This window comes from Magallana gigas, chromosome 3 (assembly GCF_963853765.1).
Source record: "Magallana gigas chromosome 3, xbMagGiga1.1, whole genome shotgun sequence".
Taxonomy (NCBI): domain Eukaryota; kingdom Metazoa; phylum Mollusca; class Bivalvia; order Ostreida; family Ostreidae; genus Magallana; species Magallana gigas.
In genome coordinates this window covers 17588450-17603953 of record NC_088855.1, presented here as the reverse complement: position 1 = coordinate 17603953, position 15504 = coordinate 17588450, and the positions used below count along the sequence as shown (strand labels likewise).

The following is a 15504-nucleotide window of genomic DNA, read 5'->3' as shown; positions in this document are numbered from 1 at the left end:
ACTTCCTCGTTAAATTGATGTCAAATTGGATATAGGTACCGGGATTACTTTTTTCCGTGATTAAATATAGAATTTCAAAATATTGGTTTTTTCTACATGATAATTCCTTTGAAGCCGTAAAATACGGGAAAAGATTCATCAAATCACTTAGACGTCATAATGGTTCAAGCACTTAAAAGATACTCTGAAATCATTTACTAGATCTTGACCTTGTGGTACATAAAGGTTTTTTTTCAGATAAGAACTGGGTACGGTAAATATAACAAATCGGCCCTATTGAAATGTGAAAAATCAAACACTTGCAATCTGTAATCTATCCGCTGAAATAATTCGAGTAGGATACCGCGTGTATGGAAATGACAGTCGTTTGGCAAAATTCACGAGCGTTTGGTAATTGTAGAATCCAAAACCGGACCTCGGTTACGGGTTTTCGCGAAATCTAGGCGTTTTTGTCATGTTTATTCTAATATTTCTACAAGGCCGCATTCGAGTACATGTACAAAAAATTCAGAGAATTACGATTTAAGTATGTTGATTTTAAATAACACAGAAAAAATTATGTACAAGACTGCGGCCACTTTCGTTTTCAATGTTTTTAATTCAAAAGATAAGCACGAAATGCAAGTGTATGTTGATTCTAACGCTTTTACATCGCAATATTACAAAAAAATAAACGCATTTTTTAAAAATATATAATTATAATGTCATTAAATAATTAAATTGAAAAACATAATAATATAGTACATGTAAAACACATTATCTAATTTTTTTTAAAAACATCTAATACTAGTATATGCCGATTTTATAACTTGGCATTTCTTGTCAAGTTGTGTATAAATTCCGATATAATATATTTCTATAAGAATAAATACATTAATTGTATAACGAATGTATAAAGAAAAGCGATTTTCATGAGTCCCAAATTTTCCTCTACTTTTAAAATGTGTTTGCTACGTATAGTAGTAGGCCTAATTATAATTATAACGTTCTCTTTGTAACGTCGTACACCGTAGAAATGACGTAATATGTGTAAACAAATGACGTCATAAAATATCGGGCAGCTGATCGAGAAAGAAGCTAGAAAAAGAAGCAAGATTTATCTACGCAAATTGAAAATGTGACATTGTTCACTTGTTTCAGGTAAGACATTTTCACTATCAGTGTATAATCAATTGATAAAATAGGATTGTGTAGGTACATGTAGTATACTTGTATATTTTATGAGAGAGAGAGAGAGAGAGAGAGAGAGAGAGAGAGAGAAGAGAGAGAGAGAGAGAGAGAGAGAGAGAGAGAGAGAGAGAGAGAGAGAGAGATTTTGCTCTCTAAACCATATTGTATTTTCTTTATTTCCATTTTTTTCATACTGATATGTAGTTGTTTTACGTTAAACAACAATTATAGTACAGAAAAAATATATTACACACAAACAGCACTTATTAACATAAGATTCAGCATTCAAGCACACCAAGGACTATCTCGCATTATGATCTCAAAAAACCTACATACAAACTCTGTAGGTCGTTTTAATTCCACGGTGTTAAAATTTCACGATTTCTCAAAAAGTACCAATCGCAATGGTTTTAATTTCACGCTCCAAGAAAACCAGTTGATCAAAGTATAAGCATTAACACGTTAAAAAACTTAGAATTTACGGAAAAATGATAAATCGCGAACATAGTGAAATTAAAACCATAGTGATTATTTGCCAATCTACAATACACAAACCCGAAACTGAAAATAATTTATATGAATGCAGTGTGCAGAGATCGATTGATTTCATATTTTGAAATGAAAATTTCACAGTATATCTTTTTAAGTACACTCTTTGTCTTGAATTTAAAAAAAAATCGTTCCATGTTATGATTTCAAACCTACCTCTACATCTACGCATTTAAAAACAACGCTGTACGTTGGTCCAGTCATATTCAAGTCTTTATGTGCTCTGTATTTTTTAATTCTTATTACATTTTTGGACAGGAAATTTGTTGTAAAACTTGTACACTTCTTTTAAACTTAAACATATATCAGCTCTATAAGTATTTACTTTAAAAAGCGGAAACTCGTATCAAGTTCAGATTTATTACTGTTTCAATTCCGGATTTTTAGAACTTATTTATCAGACACTGTGGTTTCATTAATATTCAAAGGTATCAATTTTCGTGGATAAAGTGAAAATCACAGTTTCAAGGATACTTGAATTCGTGGCCAATGACCCTACCAATACAAAATGTTAATAGAAATTGCACTTCAATGAAGACTTAATTTCGTGGATCAATTTAATAACGAAATCCACGAAAATTGGTATTCAATGAATATTGATGAAACCACAGTACTGTAGATTCCTTAGTTCTCGCGAGTACTTATTTCCGCGATTCAATCGTTTTCAATCAAATCGTGAGAATATTAAATTCTGAATGCCGAATTTTTATCAGTTTCATGTAATTTACATCTGTCCAAAAAAGAAAAGTGATTTTTCAAAATCCGCGAGATGTGGCTAAATTCTCTCGATTTTACGCGAATTTTAATTCCTCGCGTTTAATTCGGAATGATTTCTTAATTCTCATATAGTTAGTATACATTGGAACTGCATTCCCACTGAAATTAAAATCAAATTAATAAAACATTTCTCAAATATATGAATGTACCAAAAATCATACATGTAAGTTTTACATTTATACATAAAAACGGACGTCTATGTTTCAACTCAGCGTGTATCACTACGATCTTTTAAACTGGCCTCCTCTTCCCCAATGAAAGGCCCGTCAGTCCGTATATGTGGCAGTTTGTTATCTTGCGTTAGTTCTTGAAACTGCAAAGTTTTGTTATTCATTTATAAATGTGCATTATTTTAACACCAATACTAATACATTAAAATAAACATACATGTAGGCCAGTGATGTTATAAGTAATTTTTAGATGACTCCTTTATATATCGCATCGGAGGCCCATGGGCCACACTGTTGACCTGAACAATGCCCATATACCATGTTGATAAAATACACTATATAGTATACAACTTAATCAATTTTAGATGCAAAAATGCCTGGAGATGGTCCAAAGTCATATCCATGCTGTCTTTGCAAGCGTCGCACGATTCCTTCTGAAAGAGTTGCTATTAAAGCAGAACATTTAAAACTTTTAGAGAGACGCTTTTGTGTATCGGCACAAAATGGCGATTTCCTTTGTTCTAAATGTAGATTAAAATGCTACAGAGAAGAAAACAAGTTGAAAAATTTGGAATGCATTGCAGTGTATAAGACTCAAGATGATTACGAACCTCCAATCAAAAAAGCCAGAAGCATACAGCAGTCCTCCTCAAGTCCTTCATCTGTTACCCTTGATTTACCAACGACCAGCAAAAGCCATGCATATTGCTTTGTGTGTAAAAGGCCTGGGCCGAAAATCATCGTTGTTCCACCTACTCCACGTTTCGACGTATATATACGTAAGGCCATTTTTGTTCCAGCGGGAGTTAGGTGCTGCCCTGTGCATTTAGACGGCGAACAGTTTACGGACGATGCATTAGATAAAATAAAACCAGTCAGCAATGAAGTCAACTTGAGCAAGACAAACATCAAACTTTTGTTGGAAAATGGCAGGTCTTTTGTGATTGAAAGAACAAATTATAGACTTGATTTTGACCACACACATGCTTTATCAGATGAAGACTACCTCACCCTCACAGGCATCTCAAAGACAGAGTTTGATATTTTGATGACTTACGTCGATTGCTGCAATCTTCGAGAAACAACAACAAGAAGTGTAAGGACATGTGTAGCCATTCTGTTGATTAAACTTCGATGTGGATTGAGCAACAACCTTCTCGCAACGCTTTTCGCAATGAAAAAACACCAGGTATTGACTTAAAGTATTATTCATATCAATGTGTTAATAAGAGAATTTTTATTTTATTTTTGATAGACTGTTTATTTGAACTTTGATTAATTAAACTGCATTTTCTAACTTTGATAGGTAAGAAGAGCACTTAAATCGGCTACAAAAGCATTGAAGTCAAGATTTGTTCCAGAATTTTTAGGATTCCCCCACATTGAAAGAGAGGAGGTGATAGAGAGTCACACTCGACCGCTGGCCAAGGAACTGTTTACCAGGACCATGACAGAGAACCCCGCCATACTTGTTCTCGACGGAACATATATTTATGTGCAGAAAAGTGGGAACTTTTCATTTTCGAGACGATCCTACAGCCTACACAAACACAGGCCTTTGGTAAAGCTTATGCTTGTCGTCACAACTACTGGGTACATCGTTTCGGTGCTAGGTCCGTATCTAGCCGATTCGAAGAACAGCGACGCAAATATTCTTAATCACATGATCAGGTCAAATGCTGAACAAATGAAAGAGTGGGTCAGAGAAGGTGATATCTTCGTTGTGGACAGGGGTTTCAGGGACTCGGGTGAAATACTAAACGACCTTGGTATAACTATGGAGATGCCCACGTTCCTACCTAAAGGGGCCACGCAGCTGCAGACCAAAGATGCCAATTGCTCGAGGCTTGTAACAAAGGTAATTAAAACTTAACGGTAATCATTTTTTTTTACTTAATATGAATAAAAAAAATAATTTGACTCGTTTTATTATCATCATCAATAAATTGTTGACAGATCAGATGGGTAGTCGAATCGGCGAATAGCAGACTGAAGACCTGGCGACTGCTTGATAAAACCCTCCCAAACACGCACATCCCAAGTATTGGAGATTATGCCCAAATCATTTGTGCATTATGCAACAAATTCAGGCCACCTCTTAGCAGCGGAACTTTTGAAAAAGATATTGAGATAGCCGCAAAAATGAAATTTTTGGCAAGGTCATCAAATGAACTTCAAACGCTCATAATTGACCAAGGTAAGTATTTTCAGACATCATACTATGTGATATTTAATCTGCAATTTCAATTTTGTCCAACAAAAATAGCTGAATCATACAATTTCTGAATATTACAGGACTAGATCGGAGATCATATAAATGGACGCCATTAGACGCATCAGAGGCATGTCCGTTATTCCCTCAACTGAGTGAGGATGAAATCCGGGAGCTGACTCTTGGTGTATACCAGGTTAAATTGGCCCGCTCTTACACCCAAGAACATTGTAGTCATGATGGAAGTTATGACATTCTTGTAAACAGTGACGTTCCAATGATCCTTTCTGCAAAAATACAGAGTCGCCACATCTCTGCCAAAAGCTACAAGCTTTGGATCAAGTACAGCTGCAGTATTGTTGAAGGGTGGTATTGCACATGTAAAAACGGAAGTAGAGTGGTGGGCATGTGTGCTCACATTACAAGTGTGATATGGTATCTTTCTTATATGCGACATGAAGCCAGCCCGTTCAAGGGCATTCCAAACTGGGCAGACACCATCGAGGATGCTTCAAGGATTCCAACAATTGACGAATCGGACAGTGATGACCCAGAGGAATAACAATTTTTATTATGCATCTAATTATTATCATTAATTATTTTAATCTTTTAAATCATTACTTCATCATTTGGGACATGCTCTGTGACACAGTGAAACGTTCCGTAGAACGCTTTGGGTCTGTTATACATGAATGTATGTTATCAATTTGTGCATTTCTTAATCGATTTTCCAAAATGTTTAATGCTTTTAATCAATATTTTACCCTAAAGAAAAGATCAACTGATTCATTTTTAATTCGCTTAATTGTGCATATTTTCTATCATAAATAATATATTAAAGTTCGCTTTAATTTTGTAAATTTTCTTTTTCTTTAGGGTGGGAGGGTCCGGTGAAGTTGAATGTTATAAAATGTGAAACCCTCTTCACTTTTAAAAAAGCCTATTCCAATAATTGACGACGAACCTCTTCACTTTTAAAACGCATATTCCAATAAAAGACATCGAAAAGAAAAACATGAGATAAGAAAAAACAGCCCATAGATTTCATTATTAATAGTTTAAAAAAGTTTGTCGCACTTATCGTTTCACTATATATATATATATAAACAATACTTAGATTTATGAAAATGATATTGAAGATGAAATTTAACAGAAAGAAAATGAAATAAATAAAGAAGCCGATAATGATAATTATTGTTTTCCTTGAATTCGTTTATGACGTCAATATTTCAAATTCTGAAAGTACGTCATAACGTCATCGGAAAACTATAAACGACGCTATGTTTGAGGGACTATGAAATGAAAGCGATTAAATATATTCATAAAAAACAAACTGTTTCACAACCAGCATATTGTCAAGGTATCCCGTATTAAATTTTATTAATTTCGGTTACAGGGCCGATTTTGCCTCTTACCGTACCCAGTTCTTTGATGACTGTGAAGAGAGGACTGATATACGTGAGAAAAAAAAACTGATATCCATTTGGAATTTTTACTTTACAAATAAAAACATATTAAAATTCGCTATGTTCTGACCGTATTCATCTTCATACAATCTAAAAATGGTCTTTTTTAAAAATAATTTTAAAAACTTTGTCAAAGTAATTTAGCTATAACACTTTCTGAGTAAATAGACGTGGTTTGATTATCCTTAAATATCAAACGCATGCCGAATTCAATACCATGCATCGGCTTTCAAACTTTTTATTTATACAGATTGTATGTCTTCCAAAAAAAGTGTTTATTGCGTTCGTTGTTATGCTATAAAAGTTACTGTTTCGGTCAAGGGTATTATAATTGTTCCAGTTGTCCGGTGGATTTAATCCCCCCCCCACACACACACCATCATCATCATCATCATTGTCATCTCGTACCTCATCATAAACAAATCATCAAGTTTAGACTAATTTGCTATTTCTGGTTATTAAGATTAACGTGGTTTAGACAATGTTGAACCATTAGGTTCCATATATGTGTTATAGATATGTTCATAAACCAACCTTTTGATATTGTAATTTCCAGTTTCAATTTATTGTTGTTTGTGCTTAAAAATAGTCATTTTTTCTCTCGATTTTGCACTTCATAAAAAAAAAACTAGTAGCTTTTTAATGGGTTATAGCTGTGCAGTGATAAATCACAGTTAATTTCAAAAGTTGAAGCAGTTTTTTTTTTTAATGAAAAAAGCTGTTAAATACTGAGCTGACCCCTCAAACTTGATCCAAACTTTGCCCAAAGAGTGAGTATGGATGTGCAGTTTCTGTGTGCGAGATAAAGGTCACAACAGATGTCAGAACATTTTTTCTCTTTGACCATGTTTCCCAAAAAGTGCTGATGCACATAGCCTTGGATGGGTGTGTAATGGGTTTGACCGATTACTTGATAAAAAAAACCCCAACAACCCCCCTCCCAAAAATAGAAAGAAAAGAAAAACAACAAACAACACACATACAACAATCAAATGATGTTCAATTAAGTCATTCAAATCGACTCAGTCTTTAGATATACAATTTTACGAGAGAAAGAAAATTTACTTGATCCACGGTCATACATAATGAATAAAATGTGGAGATAACGAACAGTGTTCAAAATCAAAAGTCCAAAGGAAAAATACAAAACAGGAGCAGAGGAAACACGGGTCTCTACAAAATTTAGAGGTAAGATCAGGTGCCATGGAAATGTGAGCATCCTCTACTGAAGGGTCTCACCCGTCGATAGCGTGAGCTTTTAGTCGTAATCGGGAAAACAGGAAAATCCGTAGACAATGTGGTGATTAATAATGGCCTAAGGATAAGTATGAAAAAAGGTCGAATTGTATTTGCTGGCCACGTCGTTGTAACGACTTTTAAGGTACAAAATGCTGAAAACAATTTATTTTGTAATAGATTTTCACGTGCGTATTTTCTTTCTCTCTCTCTCTCTCTCTCTCTCTCTCTCTCTCTCTCTCTCTCTCTCTCTCTCTTTTATGTAACTTCTTAATATTTAAAAATTTTGCATCGTGCATTAATTCCTCGGTATATTTACATGTATATTCAACAATTTCAAAACAATCATATTTAATAATTGTTAAAAGAAAATTACATATTTACAGAGTTTAGTAAGGAACTAAATTTTGTTGCGGAAGGTTTTCAAGAAGAAAATGAACAATTTTCATAGCTCAAAAGTTTTAAGAGTACTGTTACTTTAGCCTCCTAATTTTCAGCGCAGACTAAACTTCTAGATAGTTTGTGTATTACGATATATTCATGTGAAATGAAAAAATGACAATAACAAACCGTGAACCATTTCAAAAAACCATAAAACGATATACAAATTCAAAGCAGAGCAACACGGACCTCCAAATAGATAGAGGTAGGATCAGGTGCCTAGGAGGAGTAAGCATCCTCTGCTGACCGGTCACACCCGCCATATGCTCTTTGTCGTAATTGGGGAAAAAAATCGGAAAAGTCCGTAGACAATTAGGCGTCCCAGTGGGTATAGGGTGTGTGTCTTTAAAAATCTTCTCAAGAACCACTGCACCAGAAATGCCAATATTTACACAAAAATTTGCTTATATAGAGGAGGAGATTCTAAATTGTAAAAATCGTGACTCTCGGACCAAAACTGGGGCTACAGGCGGGATTTAAAGTTAAACATAGATTGTCTTCTTCTCAAGATCTACTGCACTAAAAATGTCAATATTTACACAGAAGCTTGTTTATGAAGAGAAAAAATGGGGCCTGAGGTGGGGTTCAAAGTTCAACATATATAAATAAAAATGATTTTAAATCTTCTTCTCAAGAACTACAATGCTTCAATTTGTGAGACTACCCTCCAAGCATCCTTAAATAATGTAATCAACAAAGGCGGGATCACCGGACTAATACTGGGGCCCCAAAAGCGGTTCAAAGTTTAACATAGAAATATATATTATGAAAAATGTTTAAAAATATTCTTCTCGAGAACTACAAAGCTACAGTTTGTGAGTTTACTAAGCAAGCATCCTAAGATAGTGTAAATTCTAAATTGTTAAAGCCAACAAAAACGACGGAACAATGTTGGGGCCCCATATAGAAAATAGAAATAACATATGCTACGAAATAGAATGTTACAAGGAACTGTTGTTCAGGTAAGTGATATGGCCCATGGACCTCGTGTTACTTTTATTTGAGACATCAAATGCATGTCTATTTGTATGCAAAGTTTTGGAAATATGACATCACTTTTATTTATTTTTATTTGCGTTATAATTTGATTACTCCAAAATTTTGTAACAATATTTACATTTGCTGTTGTATTAATTATGTGCTGGCATTTGAAGCCATCCATAAAGCAAGGTTTTTTAAACTCTGACCTGAATTTTACTTTTTTACCCACTACTTGTGTTTAACTTCATACTGTATTGAAATTATAACTAAATCATAGTTCAAACTATAAATATTTGTTTCTTCATTCAATCAATTTCCATGTCAAATTTAAGCAATAATTTCAGGAAAATTATGATAATCATTAATATTTGTTTGGGGCCCCATATTTCCAAAAAAGGCATGTGAGAGTATTAGGTTACAAATAAAATAAATGAAAATGTTAGATCCTCATCTTTATATTCAAAATGTTTTTGGATGATTGGCATTACTAGTATATCAGGTGTCAACCTCCTTGATGGGTAAATGATGTACAGTGATCATAAAACAGTTTCTAAAATCAAGTATAATGTCATTATAGACATATCTGAAACTCGTTTCGCTTTGTAGTTGGTAAAACGAGAGTGCCTTTAAGAAGGCTACTGTCTCAGTATTTTCTAACTAAAATGATTTAGACAGATTTAATTATTACCATATTAATAATAGAATGAATAATCAAACGTTCGAGCATTAATAAGAATACCATCTGCTATGTAAATATTGATAACTATAAATGCTGGTCAATATCAATTACAATCAAATCAGCGGTAGTTAAATTATACAAATTAGTAATCAAAGTAAGTATATAAAAATAAAATATAACTAGACTCTTGTTGCAAAAGCAACAAAAAGGTATTCCGTTTTGTACTACATGTATCAATTTAACTGTAAGACATTGCTTCTCTCACAAAAAAAGTGGATATGATAATTATTGTGAATGATATATCCAACGTTGCTTACATGTAAAACAACGAAAATGAAAAGGAAATCAATTTTTGAAGTACTTTCTGTGACGACCGGAAGTAACGCCGAACTAAACAAAAATGTTAACCATTTGTACAATCATAAGTCAATCTTTCCTCAAGGTTTGGTTGTTCACGTCTCTGCCAAATCTTAGATCTCTTTGAAACAATATTTTTTGTATCGGGACCGGAAACGGCGAACGGAAGTAATTAATAAAAACAAAAGCTGGTATTTCTCGTACATTTGCTTAGCGTACATCATTGTTTATCAGGCTAGATGAAACACCCAAGAAAGTCAGTTAAACTTGTTCAAAAATGATTTGTTTGAACCCTTTCGGTAAGAACCGGAAGTTACAGTGGACAAAACCTGCTAAACACATCCCCAATCAAATTTCTATCAATCATGAAGGCTTTGTGTCTCAATCACTTACATTGACAAAAATCTCGCGGACATCAAATTTGTAAAAAGGAAAGCTACTTAGAGATATTTGAGATATCTCACCGGAAGTAATATTTATTAGCTAATTTAACATTATATAGATGACTTATGTAAGATTGTATACTGATATTTATATTTTATGTAAAAATGAATAAAATATTAAAAAAAACAAATGTTTGAAATGCTATCCGGTAATCACATGTACATACATAGGTCTATCATCCCACAAGGTTTGATTGTTGAATTTTTGAGATCTCTAGGAATCAAGGTTTTTTGTCTCGGGACAGGAAACGGACAAACGGAAGTGTTTGATGAAAATGAAAATTATTATTTCTTAATTATTACACAACAGGACTTTATTGGCTATCCATTTATCTTGCATTGTCAAACAAAAACTGTTAAACTCTTCAACAACTTGAATTGTTTGAACTCTTCTTGTGTGGACCGGAAGTGACGGATGACAAAATGAGAGCAGTTAAACACATCTTCTATCAAATTTCTATCATCCATGTAAGTTTCGTGTCTTTGTCACTTACAGTTTAGGAGATCTCGCTGTAATAATATTTGTTTTAAAAAGACTACCTGAGATATTTGAGATATCTCGCCGGAAGTAATTTTCTTTTGTTTATAAATCATCGGATAGATGACATATGAAAGCGTTTATACCTTTATTTCAATTCTGTGTTAAACAAATAAAATGCGTAAAAACATTATTTTTTAAGTGCTTCCGGTGACGACCGGAAGTTACGACGAACAAAACAAAATAGTTTAAACACATCTACAACTATAGGTCTATCATCCCTCAAAGTTTGGAGGTTCAAGTCTCTATCGTTTCTGAGATCTAAGTGTCCATAGCTTTTTGCCGCGGGACAAGTAACTGACGACCGGAAATGAATTTTGAAAAAAATGAAAAAAAAAACGCCTGGAGATATTATCATTGTTTTTCAGTTCTGAAAATTTCAAGAAAATCTATCCAGCCATCTCTGAGAAATCTTGTGGACAAAAAAAGGGAAAAAAATAATAAGAAGAAACATTACAATCACTAAAAGGTCTTCCGTTGGAAACGGACGACCTTAATAAAAACCTTACAATCACTATAAGGTCTTCCGTTGGAAACGGAGGACCTTAATAAGAAACATTACACTCACTATAAAGTCTTCCGTTGCAAAAGGAAGACCCTAACAATCACTATAAGGTCTTCCGTTCGAACCGGTAGACCTTAATAATCGGGTTTTATTGGATTTGATTACCCCCGATCGGATTCGACCACTTTAAGAATGATTTCTTTATTACGTCTAGTCATAGAAAACAAAATTAAAAAAATAAATTTTTGGGAAAGTGTTAAATCTATATTTTAGTCTGATTTATAAAATACAATTAATACACTGTGCTTTCAATTGAATTTCATCTTAATTAATTAAACTGACATGAATTATGAAAATACATTTGAATCATCTGAATCAGACAGAATTATGTACACGCAATTGAAAATAATCATAAGATCGAAGGCTACATGCATGACTTGTCATCTATCTTTCTTTCTTCGTTTCTTTCTTTGCATTACAGTGTACTTTACAAGGGGATCAAAGAAATCTGGACAAATCCTTTGTGCCAAATGCTTTTTATAGATCAGGTATAGTTGGTTCTGTTCCAGATCTCGATTTTCGACATGACTGGCATTGAAAGATTATCACGTGTCATCTATAATCAAATGGAATAGATCTCTATTTTGAGACGAATTACAAAGAGATTTTTGATGTGCTTCTTATGACTTACCCAAAATTTGTACATAGCGATCGATCTGTCACCATGTGAAAAATACTTATTTAGAGTGACATATTGTTTCTTTAATTCAGTGCTTATTAATTCTAATTAGATTTTGACCCTCGGACATTAAGGTGCCAACTTTTATGAAATCATTTATTAATCCTGAGTAATCCCTTTAATTAATTATCTATTATGTTAGAGTTACTCTATTTATTCACTCATGTATGTCTTGCCTATTAAGGGGTCGTTAGTTATTCACGTTGATCATTAGTTGGAGACTGGACCTTGTACTGTCCATGCCGGCTGCATAGATCGTGTAGAAACGACAAGTTTGGATCGTAAATAAATTGTTGTTCGATATATCGACTTGTGTAAAATCCGGATACCTTCTCACAGCAACAAACAATCCCCAAACCATAGATTTCTTTTCCCTGAGCCCTGCGAGGATGCATCATGTCCGGCCGCGCTTCCCTCTAAAACCGTGTGGACGCTGCGGATTAAGGCATGGATGGCACATTTGTAGAGCAATTCCATGTAGATGCTTCAAGTGCGGTAGAACAGGACATTATGCGCGAATGTGCAGAACTAGGAGCTCCGGAGCTGCCATCAATTAACGCCGTCTCTTCTATTATGTACAACCCGCACTTTTGAAACACAGACAGAAGAAGTCGGGAAAACCCATAAAATCATGTAAACTCGGGATAGAGATCGCATCTAAAAGTTCAACAAAGATCGAAGAGAAAGATACACTTAACGCGGAATGCCATATGCAACCGTAAATGTTAATGAAATTAATTGTGATATGATAGAAACAGAAATCGAAAAATATAGGCAGCAGGCGGCATCCAAGAACGCAGAGGTGGACTTTTTTTTAAGGAATAAATGGAAACGTGATCGAAAAACCCTCGAACGTCAAATGTTGGAAAAAGACAATACCATCAAGAAACAGAGTGAAGAACTCGGTGCCCAAAAATAATATCTGGCGGGAGCGAGGATAAAACAAGCAGAGCTCCAAGTCGCACTGCAGGCTTTACAAGACAAACTTGAATCAATGCAATCGAAAGAAGATCAAAAAGCATCTATCGAGAGACCAAGAGCTTCATAGGGCGCTCAATCCGGACCAAAACGTCATCCTGGACAACTTTTCCAAACACGAAATCCTCGCCATGCTTATCCGATTGCCCATTCATGTACCGGAAGTGCTACCGGGAGTGCAAAGAACTATCGGAAACACGAGGACGTGTTTCGGGGTGCGAGAGGGTATTGTCACCGCGTGAAAAATACTTATTTAGAGTGACATATTGTTTCTTTAATTCAGTGCTAATTAATTCTAATTAGATCTTGACCGCCGGACATTAAGGTGCCAACTTTTATGAAATCATTTATTAATCCTGAGTAATCCTTTTAATTAATTATCTATTATGTTACAGTTGCTCTATTTATTCCCTCATGTAATGACAATGCAATGAACTTTATTCTCTTAACTGAATTTACAGTGTAGAGAAAATACATATGTACAGTATGTACACACTACAATGTATATAATAGATGAAAATCTATATTAAACCATTTACCTGTCTTGATAGGTAATTTAGCATTACCAGTTCTGAAATTACAATATTTCTTACATAATTTTGTTGGCAAAGTCAATAAATACTTTTCAAAATCCAGTGACTTTTTAAAAATCCTATAATTTAAACCTTTTGGAGAATTATGTACCTCGCTATACCATGATTGCTTAAACTGGTCTAATAAAATATTGTATACTTTAGATTTTAACCAGGGTATGTTTATTGTGTTTTGATACCATATATATGTCAATCCACATTGATTTAAAGTTTTCTTAATGGCTTTGCACCATGGGTTATTAAAATTCTTCAATACATTAAAAAGTTTTGCTGACAATTTGAGTTCTGGAAATTGACTAATTTACCCCAGAAGGAAATCATTCTAACTTTAACATTAATTGTTAAGGGATATCTTCCAAGTTTCCCATATACCATAAAGTTTGGTGTTGGGGTTCTCAAGTTCAATATATGTTTACAAAATTTTAAATGCAATTTCTCAAGGAGGTTAGTGTTATGAAAACCCCGAACTTCGCATCCATGTAATAATATTGGTTTGATAATTTTATCGAACATGTCTATTTTACAGTCAATTGCTAGATTATGGGTTCTGCACTTCCAAATTACACCATACATTTCTTAATGTTCTCAGACAAGCGTGACAAACCTCTGACATTGTTTGTATAAAGATACTCCTTAAGATCATTTAAATATAGTGAAAATAAAAAGGTGATAAATTGTCCCCTTGTCTTACTCCAACTGTACATTCGAAAAATTCAGAACTTAATCCATTGACCAAAACTTTTGACTTAATACCTTTGTACATATTAGTGATAATTTTAAAACATTTTCCATCAATATTGTTGGATAATACCTTGTTCCATAAGCCAATATGCCAAACAGAGTCAAATGCTTTCTTATGGCGGCATACCTCTGCCCCTTGTATGCAAGTTATTTTTCCATCAAATATGTCGACATGCAAGATAGATATGTTGACATGCAAGATAATTATGTCAACATGCAACATAACTATGTTGACATGCAAGAAAATTGCAATCAGATAAGAATTATACAAAATCTAAAAAATTCTCAAATATCGCCCACTTGTGACATCCAAGATGCTAGATGCTACCTTTTTATGTCGACATGCAACTTATTTATGTTAACATGCAAGATAAATATGCTGACATGAAACTTATTTATGTCAACATTCAACTTATTTATGTCAACATGCAACTTATTTATGTCAATATGCAACTTACTAATGTTGACATGTGAGATGAATATGTTGACATGCAACTTAGTTATAAGTTGTATGTCAACATAACTTAGTCGTATGTCGACATAAATATGTTGCGTATCAACATATTTATCTTGCATGTTAACATAACTAAGTTGCATGTCGACATAAATAAGATGCATGTCGACATAAAAAAGTTGCATGTTAACATAACTAAGTTGCATGTCGACATAAAAAAGTTGTATGTCGACATAAAGAAGTTGCATGTTAACATAAAAAGTTGCATATTGACATCAATAAGTAGCGTATCTAGCATCTTGAATGTCACATGTTGGCGATATTTGAATTTTTTTTTAACTCTTATGTTATTGCAATTTTCTTGCATGTCAAAGTTATGTTGCATGTTGACATAACTATCTTGCATGTCAACATATTTATCTTGCATGTCCACACAATTAATAGAAAAATAACTTGCAAACAAGGGGCAGATATA

General features: G+C 33.8%; 1 protein-coding gene across 1 annotated transcript; it reads left to right on the top strand.

Moving 5' to 3' along the window:
* The first annotated feature begins 3036 nt into the window (after positions 1 to 3036).
* LOC136269444 (uncharacterized) lies at positions 3037 to 5947 on the top strand. The gene is made up of 4 exons (XM_066077738.1): positions 3037 to 3855; positions 3973 to 4524; positions 4623 to 4863; positions 4962 to 5947. The coding sequence occupies exons 1-4, from the start codon at positions 3040 to 3042 to the stop codon at positions 5438 to 5440; spliced, it is 2088 nt and encodes a 695-aa protein (XP_065933810.1). The 5' UTR covers positions 3037 to 3039; the 3' UTR covers positions 5441 to 5947.
* The last annotated feature ends 9557 nt before the right edge of the window (positions 5948 to 15504 follow it).

Coding starts and splice junctions, on each gene's coding strand:
- LOC136269444 (XM_066077738.1), top strand. CDS start 3,040: ATGCCTGGAGATGGTCCAAAGTCATATCCATGCTGTCTTTGCAAGCGT. Junction 3,856..3,972: donor TCGCAATGAAAAAACACCAG/GTATTGACTTAA, acceptor TAACTTTGATAG/GTAAGAAGAGCACTTAAATC. Junction 4,525..4,622: donor GCTCGAGGCTTGTAACAAAG/GTAATTAAAACT, acceptor AATTGTTGACAG/ATCAGATGGGTAGTCGAATC.